At 33.2% G+C, this 19,501-nt stretch overlaps 1 protein-coding gene across 13 annotated transcripts in view; it reads right to left on the bottom strand.

Moving 5' to 3' along the window:
* The window catches only part of LOC132706118 (potassium/sodium hyperpolarization-activated cyclic nucleotide-gated channel 4), a 188,173-nt gene that overhangs the window by 14,011 nt on the left and 154,661 nt on the right, over positions 1-19,501 (bottom strand). For 10 of the 13 annotated variants that reach the window (XM_060677239.1, XM_060677243.1, XM_060677244.1 and 7 more), the window contains 6 exons: positions 19,334-19,487; positions 10,921-11,082; positions 8,750-8,988; positions 5,975-6,110; positions 5,533-5,682; positions 1,332-1,579 (listed from right to left, as the gene is read on the bottom strand). In XM_060677239.1, the coding sequence (XP_060533222.1) occupies positions 1,332-1,579; positions 5,533-5,682; positions 5,975-6,110; positions 8,750-8,988; positions 10,921-11,082; positions 19,334-19,487 (1,089 nt within the window). The remainder of the gene's footprint in view (positions 1-1,331; positions 1,580-5,532; positions 5,683-5,974; positions 6,111-8,749; positions 8,989-10,920; positions 11,083-19,333; positions 19,488-19,501) is intronic. The other 3 variants (XM_060677242.1, XM_060677252.1, XM_060677240.1) reach the window with 2 other exon arrangements.

Raw genomic sequence — 19,501 nt, 5'->3', positions numbered from 1 at the left:
ATATATTACAAGCACTTGGTTCAAAGAAGGGTAAACGTAAATGATTTCGCTAAGTATCCTCTAGCAAACTATTTACCCTCAAAAAACGCAAACAAGTAGAAACACAGAGAAATAAAGAAAATAAATTCATATTACTATCTAATTTTTTTAATTCTATTTCTAATTTTTTTAATATTATTACTTCATTAAAGGTGGCAAACAGTAGCTTAACCTGGCAAATAAATATAAATACAATACGGTCATTATTGGAAAGACGATGAGAGAATTTCACGGATTCAACTACCCCCAAATCGGAATTGCCGACAGAGAATAGATATAGGAGAAAAATAAACTGTAATAAAAAATGCATGAAAATATTCACATCTAAATTAAATTACGCATATGTGGTGGCAAAACAATGTGGATAAGTGGCTTTTTAAACATAAAAAAATATATATTTTCATCCTATCTTTCAAACTGTTGCCTTTAGAATAATATAAATGAACCGTAATAGGGTTAAATACATGACAAGGAGTTTAGTAAAGCCCTTAAATAGTTATTTTATATAGAGGGTTTTCTACACAAATTGTATTTACGGAGGAAGCGTGGTAAATGTAAAACAGATTCTGGAATTCTGGAATTGAAACCTCCAAATAATAGATTATTGTAATAAATATTAATTATAATTATTATTTTAATAATTAATGGTACGATATTTGTTTGTATTAAAAATTACAAAATATATAAAATTTTTGATATTGCTAGATGATACACTTAAGCTTAGAAGCTTCAAACTTCAACCTGCTTGATTTTTAATCCCTTTTTAACTCGAAGGTTGATGGCAATATTAAAAATTCAGACAAAAAAATAATAATTAATCCATAATAATATATATGGTCATAATAACTACAACTTATCTGGAAAATTCGTAGCTGAATATTCAAATTCGTAAAAGGCTTTCGAGGACTTCAAATTCGATTTATATTCATAGTTTATATTAAGGCCATTTTTAACACTATTATAGCAACAGATTGAAAGATACGATTATCTTAGGAAAACGTATTTTTTTAAATCTATTTCGTCCCAATAAGTTGGCAAGGTTGAATTAAAATTCAAAAATAATCAGTGTGTGAAAAACTCGTACAATGCAAAACTATATTTTGTAGTGCAACACTATATAAGATTGAGAATATTTTTATAATATATTTTTAATTATATCTTTTATATTATTTTTATTTTATTTATTTCTACGTGAAGTTAGTTAATTCGATTAAAAATTAAAATGTTGGGATAACGATATTTCAGACGGACCCTAAACGAATCGAGTTGTGTGACATCGCGATGGATCATACCTAAGTCGTTGTAAGAGGGGCAAACCCGCGCCCAAGGGGGACACTTCCGGGGCACCGGTGTGTTCGCGTATCTCTTTCTTGTCGCCGTTGTCGTGCTCCTGACTGAGGTCGTGAGATTTTACCCTTGACATCCTTTTTAGAGGACCCTTCGCGGCACCGTTATTCCCGTTGCCCTGGAGTGGTTGCAGCTCCAGACTTTCCTCGGAACGACGGTGCGTTCTCGACTTTCGCAATACGTTTTTTAAGCCCTAATGGCAAAGGAAAATATTTTGTAAATAAAAAATTTGCTGTCAGTGCCCATTTTGCTAGACGAAAAATTTATTTAATTTTTTTAAATTCAATAAATTAAATTAAGAAAGTGGGAACAGTCATCTCATCAACATCTCCCAATTAAATATGTGTGGACGCTTTCCGTGCCATCCCTGTCAGAGTAGCGGTGGACCTGTTTGTCTGCTTGGTTTACCTGTTTTGTTCAAATAGTTCACTGTGTTTTTTTTTTTTTTTCGTTGTCCGATACCTTGGAAGTTGGATAAATTTGTGCTAGAATTAGCCATTCAGTCATTGGTATTTCTTCCTAAACTTTTTTTTTAATTATTTGTTTGAAGCCATTTTCCAATTATTTACGTAAATATTTAATTTAAATATCTCGTTCCGTTGCGTTTGAGAACAAGCGGAGGAAATTTCAAACGGCACATCCGGTATTTTTCACATTTTTGGATTCAGAGGATTATTCTACTCATGCCAGGTCAATTTTATCTGCATTTTTATTATTTTTTTATTTGATATTGAAAAATGTATCCTGGATATATGCAGCAATAAGAAAATTTCCAAATAAAACTCTACCTGATTATCAAAAGGTACTAGCATCTGAAAGAATGCTAGTACAACAATGCAACAAGTGCGGTAAACGGCATTTGACTCACGAGTTTATTTGACACGAGCGGAGCGAGTGTTTAATAAACGAGTGAGTTAAAAAGTTTACCGAACGTGTTGCATACTATACTTTTTCTACGACCGTTAGTTTTTGGGTACATTTTCGTAAAACAACACGAATACATTCACTGACATGACCGTCAGAATTAACAAACGTCCAAGTTCACAGCGTAGGTAATATCTCCGAGAACATCCGATTGCTGCCAAATCCGTGGGGTAAAATCTCGGAAATGTTCGAAGTGGCTCGGATTCGTGAGAAAGGAAAGTGACGTGGTAAAGTGATGCTTCCCGCACGCTAGATCCGTGAGTAATTAGGTATTTTACAGACGGGAGTAGAAAAACTAATATGAAATCGTTTTGTTAAGATGAATGTGATGAGTGTGATAATTTGAAAAAAGGAGGAAAACCGTATCCTTGAAAAACACTATCTTGAAATTGAACCAAAACTAATTTTATGTATACCTTTGGAATTAAAATAATATTTTTAACTAAAATTTCAGTAGATTGAAATGAACCCTGAATAGAAGAAACAATTACCCGATTTTATTTTCTGTTAATTTTACCGCATTCTGGGAATATCGATTTAGTTCTCATTCACAGTGAATATCACTGACGAAACGTATGTGGCCTATTACACTACCTTTCCTTTATCATGCTGTATTTTCTGCTATATACTAAATAAACAATGGAAAACTCCAGTTTTGCTGGAATTAATCATTAATTTGAAAAGAAATACTTTAGCATCGGCTGGGGAAAATATTGCCTTCTAAGTTGTACTTATTGTTACCATAATTTCGCTGGTATTTATTTTATAAAACTCATCACACAAATATTCGGAAACTTTTCAAAATTCTTATCGCTTACTCTGTTTGTATAAACATGATATGTAAGTTTTTGATTAATATTTCAAACATTCTATTACCGATATTGCCGACTCTGAGTCATGCAAAAGCTTGGGTCTCACTCTTGATTCACAGTTGCGGTTCAGAGAACATATTACTAACAAACTAAGGGTTGCCTATGCTAATTTAAAATTAATTTATGGCAATAGACATGTACTTTGTCAGGGAACTCGTAAGTTGCTGTGTGAATCACTTGTTCTGTCACAATTTAATCACTGCAGTACTGTGTACGGACCGTGTCTGGATGCGTCCGATCGTTACCGTTTCCAGAAGGTTCAAAACGCCTGTCTAAGGCTAATTTATGGGGTAAGGAGGAGAGATCATATCTCCCCGTACCTTGCTGCGTCGGTTTTGGCTTAATATGCACCTTCGATGCAAATTACGAATGAGTTCTCTTTATTTCAACATTCTTAAAACAAAATTACCTTTTTATCTTTACAGAAAAATTACTCTTAACATATCAATAAACAATTTGAATCTGCGTGGAAGACACCCCGTCACCGTAAAGAATTATTTAAAAGATCATATTCCTATAATATAGCCATTTCCATTAACTCTATTAGTAATTTTAATATTAATCAGTCCAATTCAACGGTTAGGAATAATTTCAAAAAGCAGTTGTTACGTACGCACTAATATTAAGCTCTTTTACAAAACATGTGCCCCTTTCCTTTCCTTCCCCATCCATTTCTTCTCCTTTCTTTTCTTTAGAATTACATGTTATCTACGCTTGGCGCTTTCAAATAAATTCTATGAAATTTTTTATTATTATATTTTCGCTGTTAAATTGAGGCCTGAACAGTATCTAGAACTTCTAGATGGTTTCCCTAACAAGGCCTATTGTTGACCATTATTTCACTTATTTAACTTTGGTTATGAAATTATTTCTATGTAATTTTGATGGTTATAACAATAAATGTATTATTATTATTATTATTATTATTGTTAAAATTTTTAAGAATACTTAAAGCAGATATTTAGCACCAAGTGGATAAGAATTATTGTGCCCAGTGGCGTCTTTGGAGACGCTGCTGCGCCGGTGACATTATTTATATGTTGATATATTTTTTTCAGAATAAGCAACTAAAAATAAGGCCTTTATGTATTTTGAAGTTTCTCTGTGCCTCGCTTCACTTTTGTCGAAAACAAATCACTTTGAAAAAATGAAAAAAACGGTTATGGATTTAAAGTTATCTTTTCGAAGAAACTTCCACGGGGTGCCACTACCATCTTGAATCTAGAAAATAAGGAAGGCATTTTAGGGCGTTTTACGGCCCATAAATAATAAAAATGAAATGAGATATAATAAAAAGCCAAGAGAACTGGCGGTTTCATTTTTACTTATTATGGACATAATAATTCTAATGTACTTGGAGCTAAAGGAGTGTTTTATAACAAGAAATACCACTGCCAAAAGAATGTTTGAATAATAACAAACAAGGATTCAAAAAGAAACATTGACACTATGTGAAAACCAAATCTTTAACTCCCTTAAGTTTAGCATATAGTTTTGTGTAAGTAAAACCCCGTCGATTTATTTTTGTTAACTTGTTTTTTTGTGAAAAATCTTCCTCGGGTCTACTGTTCAATCCAGAAAGTGGAATTTTACGTTGGTAACTACAGCTTTCGTGTAGTGTTCGTTACCATAAATGGCGGAACACCTGATTTTGACAGAAATTTAATTAAAATTTACCAGAAAAAGTGAGTTTTCACTTATGTTTTGTAGTGTTATCGTCAAATATGGTCCTCGGAGCTATTGTTTAAGTCAAAAAGTAAGGTTTTAGGCAGCAGTTTAGGGTTTACGGGTTTGATGTAGTTCTCGCTAGAATAAGTTGCAGAACACTTGCTCTTGGGAGGAATTTAATCAAAATTAACTAGGCACTCATATTTTGTTGTTTCTCGCCCGAAACGTCCCTCAGAGTGAGTTTTTTTTGTTTGATATGTGCAAGATTGATGTAATGTGACTGGAACTTGATCAAAATCAACTATAAAAAATGGAATTTCATTATTTTTTGTAGTTTTTCTTATCGTAAGTTCTCCCTGGAACTACCGTTCAAAAAAAATTGGGATTTTAGATTGATAACTAGTTTAGGTCTAACCAATATTCGCTTCTAAAATTTGATAACCTTCCTAGTGATGAAAAACAGTTCCGTTTCAAAAAGTACGTTATAAATTTTGCAAAAAAGGAAGGAAACTCATCAAACGAATCGACATTAATCCCTTGACGCCAACAACACATAAAAAATCGAATGGACAAAGTTTTTAATGGGGTTGAAATTGGACGAAAAGTTCCCTAGTTTTTAATGCGGTGTGAAACATACCGCTACATCGCAGATTAGTAAATAAAAAGCACGCAGAGTACTTACTTTTGCTTCGCTTTTTATTTTATCCACCAATCCCTTATTATCGAGGTGGTGGGACGCGTGATGATGTTCACCCTTATGATGGGGAGGGTGCTTCGCGCTAGCTTTGACCTGTAAAAGCTGCCCATGTAGAGACAAGTGCACTAATGAGTACTGTAAAATAATCCTAGATCGACATCCATATTGGAAGAAAAGTATAGAACATAGACGAAGAGAGAAGACCACACAATACCCGTTATTACATTAAACAGAAATATACATTAATTAAACGATATTCGATGCGGCGCACATTCGAAATTCAAATTAAATGTAATTAACATAACAAAATGTTGCAAACCGAAACTGACAAGTTGTGTTTATTTTATTCCCGCACAACATTTCATTCGAATTGACAGCGAAAATAAGAGAGGAGAATAGCCACGGGTTATTATACGCCATATGTTACCTCCATCAGCCTTTTTCGTCCGAGCGCCTGCAGAATTTCCTGAGCTTCGGGGTAATCTTTCATTGCGGCCAGTACATCCTCGCGAGACAATGAAAACAGTTCCGAATAACCCACGGACCTTACATCGGCCGTTCTCCTAAAACAAATTGTTAGTAACCGAGGGCAAACGATTTTATTTTTCGAAATCAAATCGCACGTGTTCCTCGAAATTTTGGGTAATTACAAATAACCTAATATTGGATGTAACAATGAGTTTCCATGAAGTAGAAGTGCTTTTACGTTAAACAAAAAAACTGGTAACAGGTCTTAGGAGTAGATAGATTGTTAAAAAATGCTAGTGCGAGTGAGTCCTTGGGGCCTCATAATAATTTTGTAGAAACATACACTCTTTAAATAATTAAGGCTCACAAAATAGGTTCGAGTTGCATTTTTCTACCAAATTTTCAGACAAAGCCTTAATAAAACCTTTGAAATTAGAAAACATCATGCAAATCGGTTCATTTATTCGTCAGTTAAATTTATTGCTTGCACTTCCTACTGCTGGAAATGGAAACTCTTTTGGTACAACGAAAGTTTGCAAAATTTGAATTTAAAATCTTTGATTGTTTTTGAATAATTGATTTTTAGCTGTTTTTAAATTGTATTTCGCCATAGTTCCACGTTGTGCGGGTGCGCAAATGAAGGCTTATAAATGTATCATAAAAAAAGTTATGATAGATTAATTTTATATTGTTCAAAACAATTTTTAAAGTTGACATTCATTAGTTTGTTACAAACGACTGGAATATATTAGCAACAAAACAACAACAAACATCCCAATTGTAATAATTGGACTTTGGAGAATTATTTTTTTTAGTTTATTTGGCACGAACGGAGCGCAGCGGAACCAGGCTATCGCAGACTACTGTGATACTATTTACAAATGTTTTGCATTCGTAAAGCCTTCCTAGTGTATAGGAAGGTGACGGAGACTTTTTGTGTAATGGTATCGAAGGTAGCCATCAGAATTTTGATGTTTGTTGTTGTTTTGTTGCAACAAATTGGCCGAAGCCAACTTTTAAAATCTTAAAAATCAGTTAGCTTGATTATGACAATTTGAAGATACAATTTCTGTAAGAGTTGTTGCAGAACACAAAGGTTGACTGTTATTTCTGTATCGCTCTGCATAAACTCCCGCAGCAATTACTACAAATATAACAGTTCAAACGTCCCTTTTTTATTTTTAATTTAATAACTATAATTAATAATAATATTAATATTAATTAATTATTATTTCCCATTTTTTAAGTGGGCATTCTAAATTACATTTCTTAATATATTGATATATTATTATTATAAATTATTATTATAAATTTCTTGATAAATTATGTGTAGGTATGAAATAATGTGATTTAATCTCGGCAGGTGTATTTTTTAAAGCGTTGTTTCCGATTTTGTGATAAATTTGTCGTACAGGGTGTTTCATAACCTAACCGTCATAGAGCAACAGTCCATATAAAAGTGGAATTGGAACTGTGGAAAAATTGAAATTAACGGCTAACGATGAGACGGACGGAAGGATCGCGGGAGGTAGAGAAAATTTACGATAAAACTTGAAAATTGATATAAATAATTTCATGACGGGTCCACTAATTACTTGCACATTGATTTTGCAGATTCAAACAAAAAAAAAACAATCAATTTAGAATAACATTTTCATCATAACATCTTAAATAATGCCTTGGTTTGTAGTTCACGTGCTGAAACGACGGGTCTGAAACTCCTTCTGATGTCAAAACCATTAAAGGTTGTAAAAATGGTATATATTTTGCGTAAAAACAAAAAACAATCACCCAGGATAGTTATAGCTTTCAGTGAAATCAATGAAAGTTTTGGAAATGTTCCCCAAAAATGTCTATTCTAAATACGCCGGTTCTCAAATTGTTGAATTGGAAAATTTCATCCATACTCTCAGATAGTAGGTATAATAAATACAGGAGATAGAAAACAAAGAAAATCTACAGTATCATTTGTCAAAACACAAATTTAATGTAAAATGGGGTGACGTATTGCCTAAAATGGCAACATTTTAGGCGTAACATGTCACCCGATTATTAAACTAAATTTATCTTTTGATAAATGTATTGTGGACCCCACTCAAATTTAAACCAAATTTATGGAGCTCAAGATTGGTACAGGGAGAAAAAGCAAACGAAACTTACGAGTACAAGTGGGGACTAACAAGATATTTGGGAATACTAATACGCAACAAATCTGAAGAGGATGTTAAAGGAGGTCTCGAGGGCAACGCAAATCAGACTCTACAAGATAGTGGTCCAACCAACTTTAATTTGCTGTTGAGAGACATTGGCCCTTAGTTAAAAAAAACAACAGCAACTAGGTATACGGGAAAGAAAAGTATTAAGACGATCTTTGACGGGAAGAATACGAGCCTGGCTGGGAAAGAAAGATGAATATTTGGAGACAAGCCAATCGAAAAATTTGTTCAATGGCTAGGGCACCTCACCAGGATGGAAAATAATAGAGAAGTAAAGGAAGCGGCATGCAAAAAACCAGAAGGTAGGAGGAAGCGTGGTAAACCAAGGAGAATATGGAGGGAAGCCGTGGAGGAAGATTTAAGAGAAGGATTATTAATTGGAGAAATATAGCAAGAGATAGAATCGAATGGAGGAAAATTACAAGCTCACATACAGGTCGGTAGTTATGTGCGGAATAATGTTTTTCGTGGAAAATCGACATTAACCGCGCGTTGGCTTTTACATTTTCAATACTTACTTATTCAATCCGTCCAGGTTGAGGATCCCAATTTCTCCGAAAAAGTCTCCCGCTTTCATTGTCGTGAGGACCTTGCCGGTTTCGCTGATAACCTCTAGAATCCCGTCAGCTATGATGAACATCTCCCTCGCTACCTCACCTTTACGGCATATCGAGTCGCCCGGCGTGAAAATATACGCCTTCATTTTCAGCACGAGATCTCGCAAAAACTCCGGCTGACACTCTTGGAATATCGTCACCTGCATTACGACGAATTTTATCCGACACCCGACTGCGACGAGCGGCCGAGTCGAATAGTCTAAAAGCTCTTGGCGGCGAAATAAACTACTCACAATTCGAAACGGATAAGCAAAAATTGCGAATTGTTTTCGGAGCATCGATTTCAGAGGTACGTATTGGGTTTTCCTAGAGTCTCGGAAAAAAATGGTACTTTCGAAGTAGTAAATAAATAGCATGCTTCTTTTATTTATTTTTTATGTATTTATTAAATATCATTTCATTATTTATTAATTAATTTAATAAAAATGTCGTCAAATACGCAGTGTTTCACAAAAACGTTTTTTTCAAATGGAAACCATGAATTGAATTGAATTAAATTGTATCACGACTTCTCCAACTTATTGGGAATTAATAGCATATCTTTAAAAAAAAAATGCGTTTATCTTTCAATCTGACGCCGTTTATAAAATTAAAAATGGCCGTTAATATAGTCAAATGTTGAGTTTAATCTACCGCGTCACTAATTACTTCATACAGGGGGGTTTCTAACCTCTTGCTAATTTCTCTCTGATTTTTTCAACACGCCCTCCCAACTACTTTGCCGTCTTCAGCTGTGGCACCTCTACCACATGCTTTTCAATCATTAGTCATTTAAAAAATACGTTATATACGTTATTATATATTTATAATTTCAAATTATGCAATCGATTTAATGCGCTGTTTGCTCAAAAATGCATCAACAGCGAAAACACATGCCAGGTGTGTTCATATTTTTTGTTATGTTGGTACACATGTTCCTATCATATGTTAACAGTTTCAGCCACTTTCCACGTATATATTTTTTTTTGTGAAATAGAAGCTAGTGAAACTTGTTTACTGTTTTCTTTGATTATCGTGGCGTATTACACCTAGAGTTTTTACCTCAAGGTCGTACGGTCAATAAAGAGTATTATCTTGAAATTATGCACCCTTTGCGGCAAGTAATACGAAGAAAACGTCCGGCATTTTGGGAAAATAATTCATGGATTTTGCATCACCTGCTAATTCATCGTTGCTTGTGTCTAACTTTTTGGCCAAAAACAGAATCACCGGATATGACCCCCTGCGACTTTTTTCTGTTCCCAAAACTCAAGAAACTCATGAAAGAAGGTTTGGAACGATTAGGGAGATAAAGAAGAAATCGCTGGAAGAACTAAAGGCTATACCAGAAAGTGCTTCAAGAATCGGAAAACAAGTTAGCACAAGTGCTGATGGGGATTACTTTGAGGTCGACAACATTAATTTTGATAAATAAATAAATACTTTTTGATGAAAATTCAAAGTCGTCTTACTTTTTTTTGAACACACCTCGTATATTTCAGAACATATTTTTTTGGATTTTATGAACTATTTATTTAAACATTATTTTAAAATAGTGCTAAATAAGTAGGATGTTGTACCTTGTATATCCGTGTTTGCTCCGTTGTATGATTGAAAGGTTTTTGAATACCTACAAGGTGGTATATTCTTGGAAGCGGCACTCAACTTGACTCTAGACAAATTTTTGTTCTAAGTAAATAAAAATCCCTCCAACCACCTCCAAAAAATATGCTATAGGTATTAGATAGCGCTAACGGCCTCACGACTTTTTTAATTGTACTTAGCGTTCAATTCGTTATGGGAAGGAAACTTAATAAAATAACAAAAAAAAAACAAAGGAAAATAAAACTTTGACATCCTGTACTTTGGTAATAAAGAAACACTTTCAAGAAAAGAACTCGTACCATGCTGTAGCAAAAAGATTATTAGCACACTTGCCAACAATGCAGTTACTTTCACTTTTATGTTGAGTGCTGACATCCTTGATAACTAGACAGTATAGTGAACAGTTTTAAAGTAAAATCGTTTTCTTTTGATAACGCTAACATAATGTAGATTGTTTTAGTATAAGAGTGAAGTTTAAAAGTCTGTACCTTCTTCAAGACGCTTAAATTGACGTGAAGCGCTAGCTCGGTCTTCAGCTTGTCTGGTAGAAGTCCCAAAGCTGTATTAATGTCACCGCCGCCCTGAATTCTTCCTCTGGACCACGAGTAATCGTACCACCGCAGAACCCTGCGTTTCATACCACCCGGGACCTTTAAATAAAAGAAAATCGTCAAATACATGTCACTATTTTCACCAGCGTTTGCAATGTACCGTGCAGTTTTTACATGGAGAAAAGAAAAGTGATACCAGTGTGACAGAGAAAGAATGCTTTAATAGCAATCTGAGTGCATCACAGTTTTCCGATGAATTGAGAAAACTAATATTCCATATCAATTGTCAGTTCATGGTTGAAGCAAATGTGACGATTTTTAGGCGTAACTTTAACCATAAAATGTTTTGGCTTAAATTTAAACGGCGTGAATTCCAAAAATTCTAAAAGCAATCAACAGAAATTGCAAAAAATGTGTGCCCTTTAAAACGCGGGCATATTTGATGACTGACAGATATAAATTTCAAAACCGCTCGTTACTGCAAGGGGCAGTAGGACTAGCGAGAATAACCGCGATGCTTTTGAAATATCGGTTCGGCCATGCCAGGCAGTGTTTTTGTGGACCATTCGGATGAATTATTACCCGGTAAAACTGGGTCGGGAACATATTTTATATGATCCGACGCGATTGTTGTACACTGAAACGTCAATATCATAATAATAGAAAATGATAATTTACGGTCTGATGTCTGTTATTGAATCCGGTCAATGCTCTTAATATACATTTTGTAACACCAGGGCATAAAACAAACTGTACTCCAAATGGACGTATCTAGAAACTTGAACATTGCTTCATTTCCATATATTACATTTTTAATAGCATCATCGTTTTTTAAATCACTGGAGAGATAAATGTTATTGTACAAATAGTCCCACTAAATAAACTAATTGTTAACAAAAAAATGAACTTTAATTATAATTTGGAAGTTTTCGTTAAGTTTGTTTTTTATTAAATTTAGCGACTTTTGAACTTGAAGATTCAGCTTTTGTAATAAGTTGCTTTAAAAACAATATCCATATCTATTGCCATATCATCGTTTAAAGTGCCAATAGACGCAACTTGCAAAAGTCCTCAACTAATGTGTTGTTACTGTCTATGTTGTTCACTTAACATGCCGCCAAACAAAAAATAAAAATTTTAAATCAAAAATAAAAAGATTGACTAGTTTTCATTTATACAGATTATGACCTTCCTTTTGAATATGACAAAACATCCTACAGATAAAACTCCGAAATTTACACAGAACACTTCAATTAGTGACTATAATATTAACGGGTATTAACTTTTATGTCTGTAAATTTTATTTTATAATAACTTTTAATAATTAATAGGTACTTGTTTGCTTGTTGGTGATATATTAGCAATTACGATCGTCACGCTTAATTATAAATTATTTTGCTGCTGTTATGCAATAATTTCTGTATCATTATGAAATATAGATATACATTTTATTGACTATATTTCAGCTGTATTGTTATTCGCCGCTTCTGTTAAAACATGTTTCAAAATAATTTTTTGAAGCACCTTACATTTTTTTATATTAATTTAAATTAAAATCGGACTAACCAAATTGCTGCCGAACATTTACGATATTAACGTGCACGTCTCCTTTACAAGTGATGTTATTGGTACGAGTGTTATCCAATAATCCATAGAAAATCCAAGATATACTAGTATCGAAAATATTTTTTTACTCCTAACTAGTCAGTTGTTTTAATCAAAATCTCTTCTGCCTCCGTTACATAGTATAATTAATTGTTCTTGACGGTTGAAGTAAACAACTGTAATTTAGATATAAGTGAGTTTTGAGCGGTGATTTGATTTATGACACATCTGCTGCTGTGTTTGCAACTGTTTATAATTGGACGAGTGAGTTTGAATGCGGCCGTACATCCACAAAGGATGAATACAGAGCCGGATGTCCTGTGGAAGTGTTGAAATCCGAAATGATGACAAAATCCAAGATATGATTTTAATTGACCGACAAGTGCGCGAAATAGTTGATAGTGCCAAGACAATCTCGACAAGATGGGTACCAAATTTGCTCATAGTGCATGGTCGGCTTTGAGGCTGTTTTGAAGCTTTTCCGTCGGAGTCCTGATGAGTTTCTGAGTCGATACATAACTGTTGACGAAATATGGATAAATTACACTCCAAAAACAAAAGAATACTCTTAACAGTGGAATTTTCAAGGTGAACGGGTTCCATAGTCTTTTGGGATGCTGTCGGAATCCTCTATCTTGGTTACTTGAAATGCAAATAGAAACGATAACAGGAGCAAGGAAATCAAAGAAAAACATCTTGATCTGATCACTACACCGCTACATACCTGCAGTTGCGATGGCCAAAGAACTTATTGAACAATCGTCGTATATCATTGGTTGCGATAGTTGCTCATTCCTCCATAAAACCAAAGGAATCCGGCGTTTCAAACACAAATAACCCATTATTTCAGACACAATGACGGAGTCGTTTGCACGAACGGAAATCTAAGTCCATAAATCTATTTTCGCGATTACAGCCGGCACGTTAGGGCGTTATTTATTAGAAAAAGAAAAATAAGTTATATTCGCAAAGTCCGCAACACCGCGCGGACTCCCTAACGCCTTAAGTTTGAAGTGTTCGAGGAAATAAATTGAACGAGGAGTCGGTTGTTTTAACTTCGAAAACATTTCGTTCGCGTGGGTATACTGTCGGAAAACTTTTTTACTCAAAGACAATTGAAAAAAACTTCGTGGGAAATTAGCCGTCGATTGTGTTTACAGTTGAATGGAAAATGTATAATTCGTGTTCACAGGAAATTCATTAGCATGTAAAATTACCCATGGGGATTTCCTGAGCTCATACAGAGTAGCTATTTTATTGCAGGCATATCTCCTAAACTAAAGTCTAAAAAAAAGTTTATACAAGATTTGTAGGTGTAACGCAAGGATTAATTTTATTATGTCTTCATATATACAGGGTGTTGGTTCGATCTGTCACATTTTTAATGGAAAACTCCATATATTATTAGACACATTATTACATTATAAATGCGGTAAATATATATTTTTTAAACCTGCTAGGTTTAAGCAGAATACAAAAGCTTGCTTCAGCTACACATACTCACAATTTTAATTTTAAAAATATTACAATATTACTGAGTTTTTTAATGTTTTAAATAGAATTATAAAAACCATTTTTAAACTTGAAACTTAAAAAACATATTAAATTGAAAAACATGTTGATTTTTTTTAATCAGCATATCCTAAAGTAACAATAACGTCAAAAAGTTTATACAGAGTATTACTTAGCAGAAGTATATCCCCAAACATTAAAGAAACAGCTCTCAAAAGTAAAATCTGCTCCACTTATTATTTCAAACATCATTTTTGTTTTTTTGTTTTGTGACTAAGTATTTACGCCTTTTTTTCTTAGCGTAGGTAGATTTTTAACTATTTTTTTTTTGATAATATTTTTTTACGAATGCCAAATTGTAACAACAAGATTGCCCAAATGAAAACAAATTATAACGCATATTAAATTGTCTTTCAAACAGCATTTTTTTATCTGATCAGCGCGCAAGTTTATATTCGTGTTAATTGAATGCCATTTAAACGACGTAGAGACACGGGATTTTAAAGCTAATGGCGTATGCATTGTAGCTCTCTACTGCAGGATTCTTTTACAGTTCACTTTATTGAAAAATGTTACATTCAATAGCTGCATGCGATAAAATAGTTGCCATTGTACCAGGGTATCTTGTAAGTATAAAAGTAAGTATATTAAACGGGTTCAAAAACAATCTATTAACTTCGCTATTTTTTACAGTCTTCACCAGCAATGTTTTTTATTTATAAAAATTTCTGATTTTGATGAAATCTTTAAAAGAGCACTTTTTTGAGCCAAATTTTCTCAATTTTGTGATATCATTCTTCGTTTTCCCTATGCGAGCGATATGCGTGTTAGCCCTTTTCATCACTAAAGTTTAAAGACACTACGTTCATACTGAAGGAACATAAATGAAAATGAAAAATAAGAAACAATATTAAGATCTTTCATTCTTTCATTACCCTACATCATTGAAGAGGGTTCAACATCTATATTTGTACGTAATTTAATAAAAACAAACACTTGCTTTAAGATCACCACACACATGTTTATTGCTTTGACAATTGTTTCCGTGCATTGTACCTTCTTCAGAAATAATCTCTAAACTAAAAACTGAGTTTAGAGATTGTTTCTGAAGAAGGTACAGTGTACCGAAACAATTGTCAAAGCAATAAACATGTGTGTGGCAATCTTAAAGCAAGTGTTTGTTTTTATTAAATTACGTATGTAATGGATTATCATCAAGTAACAGTCAACTCAATCAAATCTCTATTTGTTTTAAGACCAGACAAGTTTAAAATTATAACATTAATCAAGTTAAATAAACAATAAAAACTTAATTTAGTGAACCTTCATTCCTGTCTTTCCTTTCATTGCAATTTGTTTGATTAATTTATTTTAAGATTCATTAGCTAGGTTAAATGTTTAATATAAATTAAAATATGACACACTTAAAGATAATTTTAAAACAAAAAGATATCGAATACGCGGTGCCGAAACTTCCAAAAATTTAACCAAACTAATCAATAGAAAAATAAAAACATTGATCATAAGCAATACTTAGTGTTTTGAGAAATACTACAAACATCTTCAATTCAATTACAATAAATATTACAAACAAAGAACAGTGCTTGTTGGTATTTTCTAATCCAAAAATCTTATGAATTGTAAAGTATAATCGCAATATTTTAGTAATTTTGGATAGCAGATGTTTACTGTGAATTTAAAATTTTAAAATAGGATGTAGTTAGTAAATTCGTCAAAAATTGAACAATATTTATATACTTTAAATTTTAAATCTGCTCTTTTTTATGTAGTTATGTGCACAAATTTATCAACCAAAGGTGGCCACAATAAATAAACTGGATGTCCTCGAAAGTGGAGTAGGATAAAGCAAACTCAACTAAGTTTTCACACGACTTAATAGTGATTGAGAATTTGCTGCAACCATCAAGAAAAGAAAAATTGTATACTATCACCATGCGCAACACAACATACCAGATTTTGCAGTTGATGATCGACAACGGAAAAAAAAAATAGAATTTTGAATTGCTTAAAAATCGTTATAACAATTTACACCACAATTTTATATACGCGCTTTTTATGCAGTGATTATTTATACTAGTGGAAAAATATAGAGTTCAGATTTTATGAAAAAACATCCTTTTTATTATTAGGAATATCAACCCAACATTTTGGATATACCCTACATATTTCGCATAAAATGAGGCTTTAGTACATATTTTTAGTTGTACATGAAGTGAATATTTTCTATTTTTCGAACATAAAATCGCATATTTTTGACCCATTCATTAGTTTATTACTGGGATTTTCCAAACGGATAAGATTAAAAATGAAATGTATCTGCAATATTTATTTTTCAATTTTTCCAAGCATTTTAAACATTTTATTTGCTAACCGAGCGTCCGAGAACTACCATTGAACTCAAAATGGTGAAAGTGAATTATCATTTGGTGTCTGTATGGTTTAAAAATCATCCAGAGTCATCTGAAGTATTCTACAAGGCTTATGGAAAAGTGGTGAGTTCGCATTAATTAATTTGAAATATGTAATTGAATATATTTTAAACATTGCTATAAAAACTCATTATATTATAAAATTTTAAATTTTTATATCAAGCTGATTTATTATTAGATAATCAATAGTATACATTATGTTAAAATGAGTATTTATTTTTAAGGTTACATGTGAGAAAAAATCACAAATAGACCAGCACGTCACCACTGGAAAACAAAAGTGGATAGAAGAGAATAAAGAAGAATAAAATTTCGCAGAGTTATTTGCAACAGTGGCATCTTCAAGAATAACTGATCAAGACAATTTTAATTTACACTTATGTGAAGCGCTGTTCCAAGCAGAATAGGGAAAATTATTCTTGATAAATTTAATTGTGTAACAACAAAAAATGCAGGGTTTCGAAAGTTATTTAAAATTTCAAAAATTTTATCATTAGATGCGACGGATGATAATGATTTACATTATTTGGAATCAGGACATCCTGCACCATTTAAATTCGAGCCAATTATTTCGGTAGACGTCGAAAGGACGTTCTCTAAGTACAAAAGCATAGTAAGCGACAAAAGACAAAAATGAACCATAGAAAATTTAGAACAGCATCTGTTTGTCAATTGATACAATAATAATAGGTCTGATGGTAAAACTATAGGTATAACTATATAGACATAAATTACTAATTTATTATTGGCTGATGTTAATAAATGCTCTTAATTAGGTATTATTATTTTGATGTCCAAAAAATTGTAAATATAATGTCGTAATTTTTTTCGTTGTTTGACTATTCTTTCCTTGATTTTCAGTAAACAATATATGTAAAAAATAAAGGGCCTAAAAGTACATAGATGGTAGAAAAAAGCATATATTTGACATATTTTAAGCATTTTCTGTGCATAAAATTCCAAACTCCGAACTTATTCTTGACCTAGAGGGACGCATTGTTTTTCTATCGTGCTCCTGCGGACCACTATGGAACTTTCGCAAAATCGATGTTATTTTATTGTGAATACACCCTGTATAAAGTATCCTTCATATATCGTTGAACTTCAAAATTACGCCAAACTTCAGTAAATATTAAAATCAGTACAGGTAATTGCAATATAAAATTATATTTTTTCAAATATCTCGCGCTCCCTGCATTATAGACGAAACCTTAAACTCTTCCTCGACACAGTTTACGATACTGTTCATATCAAATTATCACATCTTTAAAAGTTTTTCATGTATCGCCAATACTTCACTCACAAAAGCGGAAATTTCTAGGATCTATTAGAATTTTTTGCCCACATATAATTCCAACAATGTTCGAAATAGAGGATATAGCTCTGGATCTCCTTAGTTTCCTGGTATCCGAATTTTTCCAATGGAGTAAATGGTTTTCAAAAAAAGTACTTGTTTTCTGAAACCCTGCAATACGCTGGAATTGTAAATGACGTTATCGGCTCTAGATTGAGGGCGAGAAATGGTGATTTTCATTTGGATTTTTTCAAATGTCTCGAACAGCGTATGTGATAGACGGATCAGCTATTGTTTGTACGAATTTTGATTTACGGTTAACAATTTACTCTCCAAAAGAACAATTTTTCAGTGTCTTTGAGATTTTTGTCCATAACTAAAACACCTTGTATATAATCAAAGAAATGCGTGAAACAAAAGTTATAGCGCCGGGTCTCCCACGTATTACTAATGTAAAATTTTTCCGATCGGATGAATGGCTTTGGAGGAAAAGATGTCTTTCTGGATGCCAAAATAACCAAAAATAAAAAAAATACTTCACGTTATTTTATTGCTCCCAATTTAAAGAGTCTAAATGCGGGTCCAGACGTCTACTTCTCTCCCAAGTCTGAAGTCGGTAGCTGCAAATTTGGAGTACTTATTATGTTTTTTAATATTGCACGGAATATCGCGAACACCCTGTACAATACCTGAAAACCGTAAATACAATAGTTTAAGCTGTCTATATGGACTATATCGTCATGTAAAAGAAGCTGACACCTAAAACACAGATTTGAAATTATTGCCAATTTTCAATAATAGGGAGACCCATTTTTCATTTTTTTGAATTTGCGGCTCATCTTGTATATTTTTGAAAAATTATCACGAATAAAAGTTTATAGAGCCGTATCTTCTGCTTGATCTGGTTCAAGAATTTTTTTGGTCTCGTGAGCAGTTCTTGAAAAATGATGTTTTTTGTAGACCCTTACACGCGCGATTTTTAATTTTTTTAGTATACTTCCCGACCATCCAGCTTCCCCCCCCCCTCCCATTTTCAATAGGTTCCATCATGGGGCAAAGCTGCATATATGTGCCAATATGAAGTCGATTGCTTCAAATTTCGGACATTTATCGTGTTTCACAGCAAGGTTCAAAAAAACAGTCGAAAATCGCGAAAAAAAAAGATGGATACCGGCGTCGGATCAGGGCCATTTCTTACAAGCTTATGTGCCTCGTGGAGGGTTAGAAAGGAGGCAAATTTCAATTACGTAGCTCCAACGGTTCGAAAGTTATTCAGGAAAAACCAAAAGACGAGAACGGAGAACGGACAGACAAAAAAAATTATTTTCCGACGGTGATCATTTTTGTACCAACGGCGATTCCATAGGACCTACCGTTATCGTGATATAAAATTTTTATACGAGCGCAGATGCTTTCGACAATTCGATTTCATCGATTCGATTTGGATCCGAAGGTCAAAATTCGCACCGCAGATACGTTTAAATCTTACCTTGTGATGCCTCATGTATGTTTTGGCGCCGTCTAGCAGCCGCTCGAACTCCAACCGGTTGGCATTTCTGTTCGTTATCACGTTGCCGACTTGTCCGACAATCGTTGCGAATATAAAAACTCCTATAAGATAGCTCACTATTGTAAAAATATATCTGAAAGGAAAAAA

The sequence above is a fragment of the Cylas formicarius genome, unplaced genomic scaffold (assembly GCF_029955315.1).
Source record: "Cylas formicarius isolate icCylForm1 unplaced genomic scaffold, icCylForm1.1 PGA_scaffold_8__14_contigs__length_24414737, whole genome shotgun sequence".
In the NCBI taxonomy this organism is placed as follows: Eukaryota; Metazoa; Arthropoda; class Insecta; order Coleoptera; family Brentidae; genus Cylas; species Cylas formicarius.
Note: the sequence above shows the minus strand (reverse complement) of the source record. Positions and strands in the feature narration are given on the sequence as shown.